Here is a 21,165-nt window from a genome sequence, read left to right on the forward strand (position 1 = left end):
CTACCGATTAGCAGTCAGATCTGTTTTTTTCCTGCCGTTTCAACTAATTTGTCTCTTTCAGAGGAGCTTTGCCTGTAGGCACCAAGATCCTGAATCTTCAGTTTGCAGCTGTTACATATTATGGACCTAAAAGTTGGAGCGTGCATAAAGGTTTCTACTTTATCCCGGGTTAAAATCTCTTCTGCTGTGTGCTGGCACAGAGGCCTCGGTTGGTGTCAGCGCCAAGAGAAAATCATGTTACCTGTGGGGAGGAAATGATATTGGAGAGACAATAGAAAAACATTTTTCTCTGTGGTTGTATTGTATGTTTTTTTTTTTCTTGCTAACTCCAGTGTAGAGAGAAAAAAGTGTATGCAGAAAGCAAGACTTATGTTCATACTAGTATTAGTAATTGATGCCCCATTGATACTTGCTATTTACATTTAATCAGCATTCAATTTCCTGGTCTACAGGAATTTCCTTTAAAACTAAACAATATCTTGATGGAAAGGTGTTTTTTCCAGGGCTTGCCTTGTGTTCTGCTTGTTATGAGTTATGAGTAAGTTGCATATTAAAAACTGCTCAAAAGCTTCTGTGAGAGGATATCCTGGAGATTTCTTTCTGATAAACATGGAAGCCAAGAAAGCAATAAGCTACTTTCGCACTGTAGCTCTACACTGTAGATTTACTCAACACTTAAGCCATATCTTAGTGTGGATTTCCTGTTTTTAGAATTCCACAGACCTTTTAGTGACTTGTTTGGATGTTTTACGGTCAGCGATGACAGCATTACACCAACATGGTGACACTGAGACACCTCTACTGCCCTGGACTGACTTCTGTTCTCATCACACTCATACCCATTATAGATGTTAGCAACATATATAGCTAAATATTGTTTCATGTCAGTCAGTATCAACAATTAGTGATCATTTGCTTTGACCTTTTTTTTAAATAAATGTCATCCGAAAAAAAGGATTGTTTTGAATTTAACCACCTTAATTTCAATTTAACCAGTTTATTACTCTGCTAAATCATACAAGGAACAATTAATTAAATTGTGAGAATGTTTCCGAGTCCCATCAATTCCCGCTGCCCGCTACATATTTAGGTCAGGCAATTCGGTATCCATACATAACTTAAACATGCATAACACATGCCTGTGCTCAGTGCAAGGTCAGGGAAAGACCAGATGAACGCCCAGCTTGACAAAAACGTCCATCAGCCCTCTCAGTAGGCCGCTGGGAGTGTGTTGCTTAGGTGGAGGTGGTGGGAGACCGAAGGGCATGGGTTCTTTTGAGGTATGGGTGCAGATGAAGGTGACAAGAGGCACAGGTGACTGCAGACTAGCACACCTCAGGAGACCTGCACAGAAACTGATAAATAGAGTAATAGAGGATGAAGGGGCTCCTTTATCAAGTAATGACAGGCTATTTATGAGCCCTGGAGACTGGATGCTAGGGGATTATTCATGCAACCAAACTTTACATTTAAGTTATGTGCTTTCATGGCAATTTAAGTGAAACTATGAAACATTCTATCAGCTGATTTTCTGATTACTGTTGATAAAGTGTCTCGTCTTTACATATTGCTATATTCTATTGCCCAGCCCTAATTTACAATCATAGTGTTCGAAAATCATTGTCACACCCGCCAGTGTGTGCTGTAATTCGCAAATAGTGATGTCATTACAGTCATCTCTGCCCTCTTATTCGTCTGACATCTTTACCACTGAGCTCTCTCATCCAGACATGCTGATTCATGCTTTGACGTTGTGTAAACTCACTGAGTCACTGTGATGATGAATTTACTATGAGCTCTGCCGGCTTAGGAAACAATTGCTGCTGTCTCGACTGCTGCACGGGGTGCTTACGGTTTATTTTTAACGCGGTTGTGATTTATTTAGCAGTCTGGTTTCTTGGTGCTGGGAGCAGTCTGCTCAGCTGAAGCCTTCCTCTTTATTCCCCTTTGTATCATTCCCAGGTGGGCAGGGATAGGGAGTTAATGTGGTGCCCGTCGCTTCCACAAAGTGCCGTACATACTGCGCTACCTAATACATGTATGAAAAGAACTGAAGACTGAAGGATCCACTTAGGTTTCAACAGATTTGACGTCAGTGTGCAACCATGTTTTTGCCCCTGATTGCCCAGTTATTAGTTATTTTTCAGATGAACTACATTGTCTTAAAGATTAGTAATAAAAGGGTGAACTTTGCTCATATAGCAAGCAAATACTGTGATACCAGGTAGTTACAGAAACTACAGTTTTAGCAATAATGAAACATTGACCCTGTGTCCACCTTTTCCCAGTCTGAAAAAATAGAAGGTACTATTGTATTTACAGATTTTCACCAAAATTAAAATATGGATACCACAGATTCCATTCTTCATTCCTGCATTTTTAGCAGTTTCATGTTTGGTGGAGAGTTAATATTTGCTGTGCATTTAGTTTGCAGACATGCTAATTATCTTGGTGATGTATATCAAATACATAAAACAAGTACTTTTTAGAGCAATATGCAATAAGTACTCACACACAGCTTTTAATATATTGTTTACCACTGACTGTAAATTCCGTAAAGAAGCTTTTCATTTAAAACTTGTGAATGTGCAGCTAGATCATTATGTTAATGTTACTGAAATCCTACTTTTCATAAAGGATAGTGTGTTTACTGTAAGTTAACAAATGTCTCTTAGTTGACCACTGAATGTCCAGCCATTGATTTTGGGAAACATGTACCTCCCTGCACATCCCCCTGCTTGATTTTTGCTCTGCCCACTCGACTACACGGGCTGCTATAAGTGTGAGTTATAATGACACACAGCAAGGAGTCTCTGCCCTGTCAGTCACCTACTGAGGTCTTTTCTGCCCAACATAATGGCTCCATAAATCTTACTGAATAGTGACCTGAACCTATGGGGCCATGTTGCTCCGCTTTACTGCAAGACAAGAACATTTATTTGACCCAATGAAAACAATTAAACCTTTTTGGCGTCTCTTTTTTTACGTGTTATAGGGAGCAGACACTGATACTTTCTGGATAGAGTCTCTCAAAGTCACCCTTAAATCTGGCAAAAAATAGAGAGACAGCTTCAGATTTAATTGCGGCCACTCAATTAAAATGCTTTTATAGTTCCCTTTCACTTAGATGTACTCGTGATACTGTTAATGGGTTGGACCGTGGCCTAATCTAGCCTCATGTCAAACTCTGTGATAGTACTCTCACCACAGGGTCCTGCCCAGCTGCTGATTATCTCCGTAAGTGCCTCGATCTTTGCCAAAGACTGAATGTGAAACAAGTCACTTTGCAGAGATGAGTTATTGGGAGCTGGTTGTCCAGAACAAAGCCCAGTCCCTTATACAAAACTCGCAGAATGGTTAGCATTCATGCTGCTGCCTATCCAGTGAACTTGCCACGACCCGGCAGAGTTTATCATCCAATGTGTCTGTCACATCCTTTCTCTCCATGAACAGATGCAGGTATTAATAGGGAGCCTCGAGGGAGGTTCGAAAGGTTAATGAATCTGTAGCTTTAAGCAATATGGCACCAGATTCAGCCTTCACAGATACAAGGAGCAGCAGACCCTCGCCTAGATGAGCAGATGGGTCCTGTGGCATTGAGCATAGTTGGTCGCTTGTACAGTAACAGCTCTGCTTGAATAGAACCCTAATCCTATAAGTCCTGTAATTGTTGCCTCTAATAAGATCACTTTCTTTGGTCGAGTACTTGCTGTCAAATATGATTTAATGCTTATTAATATTTAGGACTTATATTTGTCAGATCCATACTCCATTGTTCTTCAGAATGGATTAGGAGACTACAAGATTTATTCAACTAAAGGACATGTACATATTACAAGCGACAAAATGTGTAAAAGGAAGCAGGACAAGTGCAGTATTACATCAGTTAACTTGCACTTTATGCCTTTGCTAAGCCTGAACAGATTTGCCTCAGGCGTGCAGAGCATCCATCCAGCCCTCCTCAGGTGCTGGCCCCACTTATATGAGCATTTATGAGTCATCATGTGTTTTGAACTCCCCAGATACCTTATGTTTCCCAGCCTGCTGCTTGGGCCTCTTCACATTGATGTAACTCACATTTTGACTGAGGACACCTGCTTTTGGATGGAGTCCAGTGGCAGCCAAGAAAATGGACTACATGTCTAACATATGTGACAGAAAATTAGGAGTAACACATTTCTTGTAGGACTTTGTCTGAAGTCATTGTTTTAAAAAAATGGAAGCGCTTCAACTGCCCAGCTGATGCTCACTTTAGATCCAATTTGAATATATTTGAATGTGCTTTTTTGGAGAATCTATACAGGATGCAGTTTTCCAACCAAATCTGTGTTCAGTTACACATCTCTTACCATATGTGGTCATCCCGGTGGTCAACAAAATACTTTTTATTGGGCACTATCTCCTCTTTGGGACACGGAGAGGTCAATGCGCGATTGCTGAGATATTTCTTTATGCATTACTGCCCTACAGAATTACCCAAAAAAGCTTCCTAATTTATCAGAGTGGCAGGAAACCCTCTTAACAGCACCCCCCTCTCAATTCATTAAAAATTAAAAGACCTCTGGAGTTACGTAAGGATATGCCCTGGGAACACGGAGACCCGAGGTACACGGTACATGCAGGGCTGCAGTGCTTGTTGTCCCAGCAGGCATGAGAGGGACCACCGGAGGAGGAGGAGGAGGGAAATGTTACAGCATCGTGGGTGGATGTTTCAGCCTCCAGTGACTCAGGTAGCTTCAGTGGAGCAGCAAGAACCAGAACAGGCCTGGTAGTGAAGTGAAAAGTGACACAGACATATTGGTTGACTGCTGGAGACTCTGGGGACGGACAGAGACCAGTGCGTTTGACCGTGGGATACTGAAGCAGTATGTAAGTCAGCTGCCCAGAGTTCAGATGATGCAGTGGCAGGTAGCAGGGAGGATGTAAATCTATGTTTATGCTACATTCTGTTGACAGGCTGATCAGAAGTTTAAAATACGCCCCAGCGTGGCCCCGTCTCACCAGATGACCAGGGGCTGCTCGCTGCTCTCCTCTTGGACTGTTGTTAGATTTATTAGGTACCGTAAATATTTGAATGAGCTCTTCTGGGAGTTGTTACAGTGATGCAGGAGACGCCATGTTCTCTCCAGTGTTTACTTTCTAAACGCAACCACCTATGTGGGTGCTCGGGGGAGACATCCAGCTCTGTCAGGCAATAAGTTGTGTTATATCACAGGCTTTATTGTGTTGAACTGATGTGCCGGTACTCCTCTCAGGATGTTAGTAAAATCATGAGAATCAGTTGAGAGTTCTCACTCATCTGGTTTAGGTTAGAAAGCCTTGTTAAATATTTCACCTGCAGCTGCTTCTTGTGCACAGTGTGTTTTGAGTCAAGTGAATGTCTGCAAATATGCAATAACCATGAAATTTCTCACTTTCAGTCAGACCCCCTCATGATAAATTGTAACAACTCTGGTGATCCCCTAAACTTTTCCTCCGGCGTCACCATTGAGTCAGACTTTCAATTTTGGTTATTGTGGTCTTTGTTATTAATGAAATGCCAGGAAAAACTAATGACTTTCCCATTAGCCTCAGCTGTTTTTGTGTTTATCAAATTCTACCGTACTAACCTGCCAAACTAAGTTACTTCCTACTGTAAAATGTGTTTGTTTTTAGCACTATCATTGTGTGCATGTCAGTATATAATAAAATGGTAAGTAAAGCATTAAAGCAGCTGCCATCAGTATTTTTATACTAACACTTGACCAGATGACTGTGCCAATGCAGTCTCACACTAGAATGTGTAAAAAACTACATCAGGCCACAGCGAAGCACTTATTAGCAATGAAGGCTATAAAGTTATGAGATGCCCACATTTTTTCAGCCTTCTCCTTTCTACAGGCCTGAGTCCACGTCGTGTGAATCGCGAGTTTCACTCCAAAATGACTCGTCCGTATCTTTTGCTCACAAAAAGAGCTACAAAGTCATTAGAAAGTTGGAGAAGTGAAGGTAGAGACACTAACCACAGAGCTTTGACACAGTTGACTTGAGTTAAGGTCTTGAGTAGGACCGTACTCTTATATTATTGCTACACTTTGATTTTGTTAGTGCTAGAAAAAACTGCTTGGTTTAGTTTCGGCATCAAAAACTGCTGTGTAAGTATAGAGGAAGATGATGGTTTTGTTTAAAATGCATTAATGCAAATGCTTGCCACAAAGCTCCCACTGTTTTTTAGCTTCCTACACATCCTGCCTCTTGTGTCGCCCTTAAAACTGTAAGCAACTCACCATTTTACAGCTTTTCTTTGTAAAATTAATGTGTTTAATGCTGCAGACCAGCGTATACATGGTGATGTGATACGTGGCTGACTGTATATGATGGTAAAAGTGTCTCTGGCTGTAAGAAAGCCATTACCAGCTTTACCTCAGTCAAAGTGTTGCTGCCTGTTACAGCTCATTTTTGTTTTGTGACAACTTTACGCTTTTGTTTTAGTCCCACTGCTCTCATACCATACCAGGCATCTGTTTTCAGCAGAAAAACTCGAAAACAAAACATCCACTGCCAGCTCAGCAGCCCCAAATGGCAAACCGATAAAGTTTGCAACTAGCTGGTGAAGGTGAAACATTTAGCAGCTTTAAAGCTGTTTCCTGTAAGTGTTGGTGGAGACCAAAAACAGAAGAAAAAGAAGAGTGACTAGTCCACGAGCTTTCCATTTGCCAGGTGGCAGTAAACATGACTCCAAATGAATGTTGATATTGCGTGGTGTTGGCTGCATGTTTCAATACCCATTTGCTATCAATCTCACTATATTAACTTTTCAGGTCAGGGTTTATTTCTGTAGCCCTCAGATGCACAAAAAAATACATTCTTGCAGATCTGACAACTCTAAAGACACAATTTTCAAGTTTAATTATGGTGTTTGATAAAATTATACAGCTTATCTCCTGTGTTTGCTTAGCTAAGAGGGATGAGACGGATGAGAGTAGGACCTATTTCCAAAACAGCTGACGCCCTGCTAGATTAAAAATATCAGCATACATCTACATAACAGGCACCTCACCTGCACAGTCACAATGAGGCCAATAAAAGTCAGAGAGCTGATCTGTTCATTGCGCCTCATTGTGACAAATTACAGAGTTGTCTTGGGAGTCACTGTTCTTTCATTTATTTCCCCACATAGCCACAAAATTAGAGCCAGACTCCCATATTATCTTGTCAGGGATCTCTCACCAGTTGTTGATGACAGCATAATTAAATACAGGGATTAAAAAAAAAAAATCTAGGAGGCGTTTTATCCCAGAGAGTGCAAACGGCACATTGGACCTTCATTTAAGCGTTTGCATGATGAGTGTCAGCCGGCTGGTGGTCTGAACTATCAGTTCAGTTGAATTTTTCTTTGGCAGCGTGTTGTAAAGTAAACAGTAGAAGCATAAATAGTTGTTGCTGTGTCCCCCAGTTCAGAATTAAAGTCTCAGGGCAGAGAGATGAGGGGGGTCATTTTTGGGTGATGCTGTTGTTGCTGTCAAAACCGATGAACTCCCCTCTCAAATCTGGGCTGTATGCAGTAAAATCCACAGCATCCTCAGAGTGAACCCCGGCCAAATGTATCAGGGTTTCTGCTTTTGTAGTTGTTGGTTGTAGCGTCAGAAAGTTGGATATGGATCTGTTGCTCTGGCTTGTGTTTCATCTTTTTTTTATCATGTTCTTGGATCAAACATAAAGAAACAACAACTCTCTCTCTCTCTTTCCCTCTCCGCAGATCCAAAATGAGTTTTACTAAATGGCCACAGGTCGGAGCTTAGCGCTGATCCATCGAAGAGCACTACGAGTGGATGAAAACAGGCAGCTTTTAATCTGGAAAGGATTCCTCTTCTCTGCGCTAAGAGTCTGTTAACCGTGTGTAAGGACCACTGGGAGTACAAGAATCAAGTCAAGGACACGTTCTTCCCCCCCTCATTCTGCAGGAGGATGGGAGTGAGAAAGTAAATCTCCGTCGAGTCGAGAGGAGCTTAATGAATTCCAAGGAATCTTAAAATAAACAGCTTGCATTTGTGTCCGTCTGTAGTAGAAAATCAGGCAACCATGTGGACATTAGCTGCGACTGTTCACTGTCTTCTGGCTGCTACGCTGCTATTGGCTCGCTGCCTCCAATCGGTGATTGCCACTGAGGATGATGTCACACCGCGCATCAGTTTCCCATACAGTAAGTAAAAATAATCACCTATATCGGTTTCTTCTGCTGTGATAATTGTAAGTATTGCTAAAAACGTGGTTCTACCTGTGTTACAGTTTTTCAAAAAATGATTGACTGTCTGCTAAACCCCTCCCCCAATCAGCGGTGTCCAATCACAGCTTAGCGGCACAGCGAGTCTGTCGAGCGTCAACATCCTCCTAAATCTGAAGGTGCATTTGCTCTTAGAGTTTCTATATTTTATTCTTTGATGAAACACAAATAATTGCAAAAATGTCAGGAATATATTTAATGCAAATGTCCCATCCTAAAAGCCTTTTCTGTAGCAATGCTTAAAGTGAAACATAAATTTAAAAAAAAAAATCCTAATAATGGAGCATAAATGTGCCATCTATATTGCTGCTCCCACGCATGCAAATCAGACAGAGCATGAACAGATTTAAAATAAAGTCTCATATATTTCCTTTGTCATCCTTCATGTATAAAACTAGGACCAGAGCTGCACTGCAAGACAAGAGCAGTGCTGCTTATTTCACCGTCTTTTACAAAAGATCATTAAATGACAGATGCTGATTTATTTTTTTTTACCTGCTGCTTTAGTCTCAGTCTTTCATTCTGATTTTATGTCCATCCAGTGCATATTTATGAGCCCTTTATAGGACTGTTGTTTTAAAGAGAGGCAGCTTGAAAGATTAAAAGACAAGATGAAAGAAAGGACAAGATAAAAGGACAGACAGTATGCTAGTTACAGCAGAGAAACCTGCTGCAACAGTTGTAATTTAACTCATCAGCAAGAAATGAAAAGTTGGCTTTTGTTTGAAATCAATAACCCCAAAAACATTACAAAAAATGTTAGGTTGGAAATGCGTCACTGTTGTCACTGTGGACATTAAATGCTGTGAGACAATGGAGAGCTCGACAGGAGTAGCAGTGTTAACTAATGTGGGCGGGGCTTAGCAGATTGCCAATTCCACACAAATAACATCATTTAGGGCAGCGGTGAACAAATGCAACAAACACAGCTGCAACAAGTGCGCAGCGAAGCAGCCTTTGCGACAGTGTGTTCACATGTTAGAGACCACAAGCGGCTGCAGGCCCAGATGCACACATGCAGACCGACAGACACCCACGCTACAAAATACCACTTCTCATAAATACATGCAATTATAAGCTGTGTTCCCTGAGGATCTTTTTTTAGGATTAGCTGTCATTTTTTATGAAATTTATGGTGTGTCTTGTTTTTTTTTTTTTTTTGTTTTGTTTTTTTTTTTAAACCCTGAGCCCTGACAGAACGACTGGGGGAAATATGCGTGCCATAACGTGGTGCATCAGAGTGATGAGCAAACAAAGCACCATAATTTGGGGCTAAGAAGCTGTTCTGCAGCACACATAGTCTGGCTTCATACCTACAAAAACACTTGTTTCTTCCTCCCTTGTTGCTTCCAGCTGACCTTTGGGTAATATGCTGCTGAGTGCAACAATTTATCTCACAAATAGAAACTTAATGTCTCTACCGGCGGATCCGCTGATTGAATGGAAGACCTTTTTGCACCTGACTTCATCAGCGTATGTAATTACTCCACACAGACTGCAGCACTTCTTATTATAATAACTGTGGATTAAGCTTTTATAATTTAACAACATGGATGCTGTTTTTCAGTATTTGTTCAGCTGGCGGCTTTTTGGTAATTGATTGATGCATTATGGGAGCTTATGACAAATGAGGTAGCTGTTTGGATGTGGCTCACAGGGGAAACTGACTGCTTTTCAGGAAAGCCTCTCTCAACACCTACTTTCCAACATCCTCATGTTGTAGCTGTTGAAATGCTGTTCTACTTAACTAACAAGTTGCTTTTTAAAATTAGTTCCCTGCTTCTTACAATGTATTTCTGCCCTCATTCAGGCAAACATGCCCTTCCAGCTGCAACCAAAGTATAGGCTTATATGATGTAGGTGTGTGTTGGCCCCTGTAAACACTACCTGTCTGAATTGGAAGCCCGTCCCGCTGAAAACACACTCTGATGCCTGTTTTCTTTGCTCTTCAGCCAACTCAGTGAGGCGTCATCCTGTGATTCACATGCACCACCTCAAATTGGCATCAAGAACAACCTTCCATATACTTGAGCCATTTAACTTTTTTTTTTCCCTCAAAGAGCTAAATGGATTAAATTGGCCCAAGGCTGGTTCCCAGCAAGTGAGTATTTTGCAAACCACTGATGTTTCTTTTTCCCCCCACTTTGCTTTTCTCCACTCAGCTTTCACAATCCAAATTTCATGTATTTTGACGCGAGCGGTTAGTGATTGAAGTTGTCAGTTGGAGAGTCTAAGTAGTAGTGTGAGGCAACATGCTTTTCAGCTGATTAACATGGGGTAGAAAATCGTATTTAAATGTCACTGGCGCTGATTGTAACCTATTCAGTGAGAGCACAGCTTTGCGTAAACAGGGTCTGCAGCATCACTGACATACTAAACATTTCATATATAAACGAGCTTCGCTTCGACCTGCGCCATTGAAACATAGCATGTAAAGCAGGTTAACCCCTTAAACCTTCATTTTTTGGTTTGTATTGTGGTTTAGAAAAGGGGGACCCGGGCTGTTTTCTCAAGGGTGGACCCTTGCCCTTTTCCTGGAAAGGCGTCCCTCTTCCTTTTGTCCTTCTTCCCTCTGCTCTCGCTCCCTCCTTCTCTCCTAATGAGCAGGCTAATCTCTCATGTGTAGTGAGTGGAGGTTTTTGTGGTTGCTGCAGTGGGAGAGAGAGCTTGTCTGGTTTTCATTATGGCTCTTGTGCAGAGAGGCAGCACAAAGGATCATGGGACTTGAAGCCGTACACATCGGTTAGGCATGCGGCATGTATCGCTGCTAGTTATCAGTAAATTCTCAGGCAGCATGTTGCCGTCTTTATCCAATGATGCACTCAGGAGATGGTTTATTTTTGTTTGTACTTTAATTTTCGTTCCCTCGGAGCAAGGAGAAAAATTTAAGTTCAGATTTTTTTTTTGTTAAGAATCTGCTTTAACTGTTGCTTCTTCTTGAAGTTACATGAGATGATTGATGTCATTGTCATATGTGTCTGTTTTAAAAAAAAAAACTGGTAGAGCAGATGGAGAACATGTAGCCTGATTTTGTCTTAAGAAAAAAAGAGTTTTTACATTTCTCTTAAAGTACTTCAAAAACCCTCAGTAGTTAAGTAGAGTTTCAGGAGCCAGATTCAGTTTTTGGAGCTGTTAATGTTTATTGTCATTTGCATTTTGATAGTTACTCATGCTGCCACTCTTATTATATTGTATTTCATATATTATGTTGATGACTGATGGTTTCTTTGCTATTTATAATACATGTACATGCATTTTCTTTCACAGACTGTCAGTGCTTAACAAAACTTAACAAGCCAAAAAGCCAGTCAGTGGCAATAAGAGCGGAGCTATTTTCCAACTTTTTTATGAACTGTGGCGTAGATTATATTGGAGTTTCATGTAACTTTGGAATTCAGTCGGTGTTATACTAGGGTGAAATATTTTTGAGTACCACATTTATTTTTGTGTAAGGGAAGATGGGCTAATAAATGCCTTTGTTGCTTTCATCTACGAGAGGAGTCTGTGTTAAATTTGTGAAGTAAAGGTAAGAAAAGAATTAACACTTTCCTTTTGCCTTTAGCTTCTGGTTGCTTTTGCTGTCTATAATGAGGACAAAGTAAAAGGCTGCGGGTCTGTTCGATGCAGTCAACCTCCAATGCATTTCTCAAAACTGAGTTTACATGTTCACATTTATAAGGTTATATTATCTGACAAAACGGTGCAAAGACCACAGCTTTACCTGCAGCTCAACAAGCTGACTGTGGTGTTGTAGCTGTACATTATCTTGAGCACTGATGCTTAGTTATTGTTGCACTTTATTATGGGAACTAACATAATATAGTTCGGAGAAATTAGATTATTGATTAATAATACCCTAATGTCTTGGAACTGTGTGTAATAATGTAAGAAATTCAACTTCTGGTATCATATAACACAGTAAACCACACAATAAAAAGCAGCAGCTACATATTCTGACCAGTCAGCGGGGTGGTTCTAACTGTTTTTGCCTTAGATAGGAAGATGGGGCAAAATGAATGTGCTAGTATTTTCTTGTTGCTGAAATTTTAAGTAGCTTATCAGGATTTTATGTTTCACACCACTCTCTAGTGATAACGTGTACATTTCCTATAAATACTGAATTAATTAATTCATCATTTAATATAAAATTACGGTCCTGTCAGACTCCAGTTGTTTTCTGTTTTTGTTCTAATATTAGTGTATAGTGACAGGTGACTTGGAAGGGACGGCTTGTAAAACAAAGGTTACACAAGCTAGATTTAATACCCTCGACATCAGAAGTAGCATCAAGAGACTAACGGTTACTGTTTCCCATCCATCAAGGTTTGTACATGATGTACTGTAGGCTGTATAAAACAAAGGAAATGGCTCAGACCAGTCTTGCGGGTCTCAGGCTGCTGGTAGAGAAGCAAATGAAAATGCCCCTTTAGCCTTTAAGCCAAGCACGCTGTGTATGCTCAGTGTACACAGTGTCCTTTCTCGTTTACGTTGGTTTATGTTTGGCGATTATTGTGCGCTTTCTCTCATGCATGCTAATCCGCTGACCTTGGCAGTGTGTGGATCGCAGTTCAGACACAGAGGAGGGGCGGCAGGAGGCAGGGGGTCAGTCCAAATACTCGTGAGGTTTTAGACATGCTCCGATGCCCACCTAAACCCAGCAAGGACACGCCCACTGATCCTGAAAGAAAAGCGGCCTGTGGCTTCCAGCAGAGGTGGCACTCACAAGTGCCTGCATAAAAAACCATAACAGCCAGAACAATGGAGCATAATTACAGCACATCAACTCCGTCTGTTTCAGACGTTTTAATGGCTTCATCGCCTGCACGCTCCAGGGGATGTACAGAAAAGTTCAGTCTTTACCGATTTCGATCAGGAACAGTTGATTTGAAGAAAATGGCAAGATATGAAAAATAATGGTGTAGCTGTTAATTAAGATGGACAGAGAGGAATGTGAGGTTAAAGAGTGTCATTAGGTGAGTTTGGATGGCTGTGTTGCAGTGCAGATTTGTTCAAATCAAAAATGTGGCTTGCCTCATCACCACTAAGATCCACACAAAGCACCACTTTAATGGTGAACACAATTTGACTTGTAGCATTGAAAAGCATTCGTGGTGCTGGATGTACATCTTTTGGGTGGTTCTGAGGCTCACAAACAAAGGCTTTTTGTCACATTATTTGTTTCCATTACATTCAACATTTTTTTAAAGTGTGGAATAAATAGACAGACAGCTAATCTTTGACATTGGTTACACTGGTGCACCTAACTTTTCTATGGAGGTACATTAGCACATAATTTAGGTGCACTGAAAATGTTGTCTTTTGGTGCTGCAATTACAAACTTTAACATTTCAGCTTCTGCATGAAAGGTGTAGGTGATTTATTCTAACAATGACAAATGACAAATAAAAACAGCCATAAAACTGTCCACTCCAGCTCCTCTCCCACAGGAGAATAGGACAAAAGACCTGAGAATGTCCCTGGACAATGGGTATAGAGCTAGCAGAAGAGACTAGTGTTGGGTTTATTACTGACTGGGCTACACTGCATTCATAATTACTGGAAGCTGAAACAGTCTGTTATTCTCCAGCTGAAAGTGATCTGACACCACACATGGTTTTACTCAGACATGGTATCAGCATCAGCCATGTTTATAACTGGCGTATCAAATGAGATGGGATAAGAGCACTGCAAGTTTGCATATAAAAATACACACAGAAGTACACCATGACCAGAATGTAATAAAATCAGTGAAAGACATTAAAACATCCTACTTTGTGATTCACTATTGTCTCTAATAAGGCAAATGGCAGAAAAATAGTTAAGCCTGCATCTACAAATGTCACCAATACGTGCAGCACTCAGGCTGAAGACAAATTGTCACAAAAAGAACAACTACATTGGCTTTCTTTAACAGACATGCCGCAAACTATGGAAACACTTGTGAGTCAGAGCTCAGGGCAAAGTGGCTCAGTTCAACAGAGCAGCAGAGAGGAGCTGAGGAATCGGTGATCTGCGATGTAACGCAAAAAGCAGATGGGAAAAAATGACAGTTGCACCCACAGACAGACCTGCTAAATGTTGGACACACCAGTGTGGCCAGTGGAAAGCTGACAGACTTTTGGTTGCATATGCACCCAAAATGGTTGGACTCTGGAGCCCTCACAGATCACTATATTTTCCTATTCGAGATGGCACACGTGCACACAAACCGTTTCTATCAGGTTTTGCTGGTTTAACATAAGCTACTAAGTCCGAGTTACTCTGGTTCAAATCCTTAAAAATCTCCTTAAAAACTGCTGCATCAAGAGAAGGTCTGGCCAAATATAATCACCTTAAACCCATCTGCACTGTTCATCTTTACAGTCCTTGTGTTTAATGGTTGAACTGTATAGAGTTTGAAGTTCTGCCCTCTAGTTGACGTGTGACCAAAATAACATTTTTGCCAAGACAAAATTCAGCATAGTGACACTTTTGGCTCTTCTATACCATCTTTCCATCAAACTAGATTATCTCATGCACCAAAAGCCACTTGGCTGGTCACACTTTTTTCCTGCACTAATACATTACACATCAAAAATGTTTCCTTTTGTATTGGAGAGGAGGTAATGCTCTAAAAAAACTCTGCATTAACATCTGGATAATTTAAACTATAGCTCATATGTTAAATTGATTAATACAATAATAATATAACTATCATGCTATATTACTAGAAACAACAATCCATGACAGAAATAAGTATGTGCTCATGCACTTTTCAGGAAACACTTCAGGTTTTGCATTCAAGTCGAGAGAGAACTGAAGCAGTTAACAGCAGCCGTCTCATGTATCTTTCATTAAAAGTCAGAATTTTCCTGATTTGGTTCCAGTATGTTAATGCGCTCCACATGCCTTATATTCCTACTAGAGGCTGTGTGCAAACAGAGAGACTGAGGTGTGTGTCCCCTTGAGGCTTGGCTGTCTATAAGCAGAGTTATATTGACACAGCTAAGGGATTCTTTTATAGTCACTGATTTTACAGAAATACCATCAGTCTGTTTTTTTTTTTTGTTTTTTTTTGCAAAGACTGGCTTCTTTTTTCTTTTTTTTTTTTGATTTGCCACGGCAACTGACAGCCCTCAGCTTGTCAGTTTGTCGAACAGTGTCAGGGCAGTGTGACCCTCGCAATCAAATATGGAGGCGACTGCAGCAGATCCTGAGCTCACCAGACTCCTGATAGCAGCATGACTTCATGAAACACATGCGACAGTGGAGCGGGAAGAGAAAAAGCTTGCAGCCGTTCCACTGAAGCGGTGTGTGTGTGTTTGTGTGTAAGGAAGGCCATTAGCACAGAGTGTAAACCAATGTGCTTGACCACTTCTCATCCTCAGTCACTTTGTGGTGGATGAGTGGAAAGCAGGAGACTCAGTGCGACTCCAGGCTGCTCTTCTCATCAAGGGCCTCTCCAGAGAGACACACACATAGATACAGGGTAGAGGATTGTGTTTGTATGCTGTGGTAGCACTTTAAAGACCTTCAGCACATGCCAGTCTAAAGTGAGTGCACTTAGGAAACTGCAAGCAGCTCCACTGGTGCCCTAAAAATCGACAAATGTGCGGACTCAAAAATGGCCGCAGAGATGTATCGACGTGTGCTTTGATGGGATTCTAGCTGGAGCACAAACCATCTGCGAGCGTGTGCAAGCCAGCTGGATGTGGATGTTTGCAGTGACGACACATAGGACATTTTTTTTTCCCTTCTTCAAATCCACTTGGCTGAGTCATAGATATCATGTAATTCATTAAGCCCGTCGTTCATGGTGCGCATGTGTTTTTAGTCATGGCAGTGCTGTTTTCTGTTTAGATAGTAAAGCAGTGAATTTATCACTTCAGTCCAAAAAGAAATGCCTCAACAATTGCCAGTGGTTGACTCCTAATGACTGTCTCGATCCTCTTACCTTTTTTATGATGGTATGAAGATCAGAGTTTCAAGTGAAACATCTCAACAGCTTCTGGTTGGATTGCAATTACATTTTGTACAGATGTTTATCTTTTCCCAATCTTATAGTAATCCCATTATGTTTGCAATAAATTTTCTTCTAGCACCATCATCAGATTAAATTGTAACTTTTGTGGTATTTCACTTTATGACCTGTGAAGCTGATATTCCCATCAGACTCTGCTGTATTTTGTCTTTGGTGCCAATGAACATGCCATAAATATGGTCACAAACTTTCCTGTTCCCTTGTGTAATAGGACATAAGCTACCAAAGCACAGAAAATATTCAAAATAACAAGTCAGAGGGCCTCCACTACTTCAGAGAATACAATTTTCATAAGGTTGTTAGCCATTCTCTTAGAATCTTAAAACCACTTGCCAAGCTGTAGTTTGGTATCTGTATTTCAGCACACACTGAATTTATGTGTTTCAGATTTCCTTGATGTTTACCGTCTCCTGCCTGCATGGTAGAGGTGGACAGCTCCTCAGAGTATTGATACTACTGATGCAAAGTCTCATTTCAATTCTAAAGCCAATGGCCTTTATTGATACCAAAAATGGACTCAGTACAATTTAGATCACATCTTTTGAACATTAATACTCTTCCTAGTTCAGCTACATTTGCATCTTTGTTATGGTTGCATCTTCACACCACTTACTTGACTTTCAGATTCTAAAATTATCCATTTATCCAGCCCATCGTCTCTGATTTTAGAGACCCACTCCCACTTCCAACACGTTCTTACTAAGCACATGAGAACTCAGTTCTGCCCCACTGTCAAATTGTAAAGTGCATGAGAGCACTGATGCGAACTTTTCAACACTGTTATGCACCCTACTCTGGGTCTGCATGTCTGCAGACTTTCCCTGAGGGACTGGCTCCCATCGGTCAAAGTGAAATTGGTGCCATATAGACATGGTTGTCCTTTCCGAACAAAATGCACTCAAACCAATCATGAAGGGTGTAGGGGAAAAAAATCAGCTAGAAAGTGGTCACTCACAGCCAGATGTTGTAAATGACAACATCTAGGTGCTTGCCATTGTGGTCATAGTTTGAGAAGACATATAAACACTCTAATTTCACAAGCGGGGAGCGATCAAGCGAGCAGTTATTCAAACTGCAAATAAAATACAAATTCCAGTTTTTCCTACTTGGGTGCCAACTGCACATGTCCCAGGAAAACAAAAAATGGTGATGTAACAAATGTTTGGTATGAGTCTAAAATGTGCGAGGAGATTCTTGTCCATCCATTCCCTTATAATTCATCATTAACAGAATTATGATTAAAGTGGTGCTGCCAGAAGCTCTAAATTCTCCAGAAATCCTGTGCTTTGCCCACACACTTTAGGAATATTTACTTGCTAAAGCCCAATTTCGTAAATAGCTGCTATATCCTGGAAAAATTCAAGTCTTATTGTAGTTTGGACAGAGCCACGTGCACATCTGCCGTCCATTTATCGAAAGTTTAAAACATAAATTGGTCCATAGTATGTCCCATTCCTTCTTTCGTTTCACAGAGACTTTACATCTGTTAGAGCCTTAAAACTAGATTTCTGGTCAGTTCTGCAAATTCTAGGATCACTCATTTATTTGTTTTTCTTCTGCTGAGCATTGCATCCCCGTGTCAGCACCATGCATCCTGTTAACACAGATCAGCTATCCACCCATCATCATCTCAGGACTTAATACAAAGGCACCTTTTGTGCTCAAGCAAGCAGGCAAACTGTAAACACCACAAGATCTGCTTTCCTGGGGCTCAGCTTGAGTTCAGTGGTAAGACATGCAGCGTTTCACATTTTGTGGCCTCGCCCGCCCCAACTGAAGGGAGAGGATGGAGAAAGGGAGGTCGAAGAGGCACCCCAGACATGACGAGCACGGACACGTCTGTTTTGAATTGTGAGTGCGGAAATTATACCAAGTATGTGTCTCCCTCTCACTCTGGATTTCAGTGTCTGTGTTGGAATAACTCACTCAGATACCACAGTGTGTCTCTGTCTCACTGAGCTTTTATCCAGGATTTTGTAAGCTTTCGGCTGTGATAGACCATTGCGCTCCATTGCTTTGCTGTTTTGAGTGTCGTGTGGGTGCGTGCCAATTGTGAGTGCATCAGGATGACACCAACGAGCCTTTAATTACAGAGAGCGGCATCGTGTCTGTGTCAGCCCCTTGTTTTCTGCTTCTAGAGGTATGCTGTGTTTAATGCACTGACCTCATCCTTGTTACATGCGTGTCGGGGAGATGTGTTTTCTCCAGAGTGTGAAGGAAGCATTTTTCAGGTTCTCAGGGCTTAACGACTACACACAACATTCCCAACAAACATTCCGTCATTTCATGGTTTTTCGTTGTTGACCAGTTGTGTTTCTGCACCTGTAGCCATGTGCCAACATTAATCCACTCATACAACAAACACTGGACTTACACACTGTCAGACTCCAGTTATTATCTGCAAAGTCCAGGTGTCTCACAATACGACGCACACACACACTCACACACACTCACACACACGTTCAGATCTGACTAGGACAGACAACATACACACACAACTGCAGCAAAGCAGTGATTACAAACAGCACATGTGAGCCTGATGGCCTGGCTTTACAGATACTGTAGGTTTCACTCTCTCTCTGAAACTAATTCAGTGCTGCCATCTTTAATTCCAATCCAGTTTTTCTCTGCTCACTTTCTCTGTCAGTGATTTTTTTTCTGGGTCCTTTTTAAAGGAATACTTGACATTGGCCACTTGCGTTTTTTTGCCATCAGACAGATGAAGATAGATACTCCTCCCATATCTCACAATTGCATATCATGCAGGAAATTGGCAGAGAGTAAATACAATTCTTGTTTCTCCAACATTTGTGAACTGTTCCTTCCCCTGGTAGAGAATCCACTCTTGTAACCAAAGTGATTTGTTTAAATTTGACTGTCTGTGGTGCTCTGACACCTCTGCTCCTTTAACCTACCCTGCCTTCTTAACAGAGTTCAGTGTCCTCCTACTGTGTGGACAAGCACTGTTTCTGCACTTGACTTGGCTGATATATTACAACAGCAGAGAACAGGGCCGTTCTCAGTCTCCAGCAGTCCCCAGCAATGAAATAACCATCATTTCGCCTAAACATCAGGAGGAGCAGTGCTGCGATGACCTTGAAGTGACTTCTGTCGGCTTCTGTCAGCTCCGGCGTTGCTATCAAGCCCATTGTCAAATCTTGTCAAACGGAGAGCCTTGAAGCTGTGCACTGTTGTGTAGCTTTGGATGGCAGAGGGCAGAGATAGTGTATGTGTGTGTGTTTTTTATTTTTTTTTTGGGGGGGGGGCATAAATTTATGTCTTGCATGCAAGATAAGCTGAGCCCGGCGTGAGATTAACATCAGCTGTGTTGCACTCTCCTCTCCTTTTGATTTTCTCAGCCTGGATGCAAGTGAACCCCTTTGTCCCTGTTGCCCCCTTTGCCTTGTGACTTGGCTCACGCTGCCGTTGTAAATCTGGGGCATGTTTACACTCAGGGCTTTTAGGAGTGTCCTGGCAGGCGTATACCTACCAAGCAGCCAATCAGTCACCCCACCCTTGATGTACTATTAAACCTTAGAAGAAGGCAAAAAAAATAAAAGGTTGCTCCTGCTCCATTTTCTCTGAAAAATGATGTTTGCCAAAGTGCTGGTGTGATTGTGTTTCTCAGCGACACTGCATCTGCAAACTGGCACCCTGTGATGATATCTTAGTTACCTCATTGGTGAGTAAGCACACCCTGAACACACACCACTCTGAAGGGACTGAGTTATGTTGAGCTTAATTGATGTCACTGTGCTGTTTCAGAGGTCTGATCTCTTTGCACTGTTAGACTTACCTAAATTTTATAGAAAAAGTCAAAAATATGGGAACATTTGGGGATATATGTATAAAAAATATTATTAATACAGCTAGGGGCATACGTCTTTTAATGAGTCCCTCCCATTATTCTATATGGGCACACTAAATTACATTCCTGCTAATGTTTGCTCAAGGTCTTGGGTGCTGTTAAAGGAGTAGTTGAATATTTTTGGAACTATGCTTATTCACTTTAATGCACATACTAGAGATATGCTTTATAGTCAGCAGGAGGTTCCCTTAGTTTAGCATAAAAACTGGAAAGACAGGGAGACAAGTAGCCTAGTTTTGACTTGGGGTAACAAAATTTGCCTACTAGCAAAACCAGTGTTCATAAATCAGTGTTAAAGCTATTTTATCTGTCAGAATTTGTGGTTTTACAGGGGCAATGTGCTTCACTGCTTCTTACTGTCTTCAGCCTTTTCTGCAGAAACATAAGCCCCTTTCACACAACCTGTTCAAGGCGGGACTGTTGCGACTTTATTCTGCCACACTGATCTGTGTGGAATGTATAGAGACGAAATGGGGCATTCGACGGAGGCTGAACTGACATCCGTGTAAAAGGGGAAGCTGGCATTGGTGGAACACACTGCACTAGACGGCCATGCTGTCATGTCACACGTCACGCCTTTGATTCCAAAACGACGGCATGCTACATAAACGCCATTGCATTGGCCTGTTCAGTTCATGCTGAACGACCAAAAGGCGAGCAACAGTGGCATAATGAGGGGGATATTCTTAGCTTATAGTGCAGTTTCCTTGTGGAAGTGGTAATTGTGTCTTCAAGCACACATGCACTGATGAATTCTGCACATATTGCAAAATTCACATGCATTTTCACACAGTTAAGTGACACTGATACCAGCATCTATAACAAAAATATATATATTCCCTGTAGATTGAACAATATGTCCAATATAAATATAATGTAATGAACAGAAATTAACACATACAAAGTAGAAGATATGTGATATGATATGGTCTCCTAATATCTTCAAGATGTTTGTAGCTGTTCATTGTTTGTGCACAGAATTAGTCTGATTCTCTCACTGTAAAGCAAACAGTT

At 41.3% G+C, this 21,165-nt stretch overlaps 1 protein-coding gene across 3 annotated transcripts in view; it reads left to right on the plus strand.

Annotated features, from left to right (window-relative positions):
• Positions 1-21,165, plus strand: part of LOC111587575 (semaphorin-4B-like) — a 64,083-nt gene that overhangs the window by 18,693 nt on the left and 24,225 nt on the right. For all 3 annotated transcript variants that reach the window (XM_023297587.3, XM_023297586.3, XM_055010711.1), the window contains exon 2: positions 7,739-8,182. In XM_023297587.3, coding sequence (XP_023153355.1) covers positions 8,062-8,182 — 121 coding nt within the window. In that variant the 5' untranslated portion in view covers positions 7,739-8,061. The remainder of the gene's footprint in view (positions 1-7,738; positions 8,183-21,165) is intronic.

Source organism: Amphiprion ocellaris, chromosome 1, assembly GCF_022539595.1.
Source record: "Amphiprion ocellaris isolate individual 3 ecotype Okinawa chromosome 1, ASM2253959v1, whole genome shotgun sequence".
NCBI classification, from domain to species: domain Eukaryota; kingdom Metazoa; phylum Chordata; class Actinopteri; family Pomacentridae; genus Amphiprion; species Amphiprion ocellaris.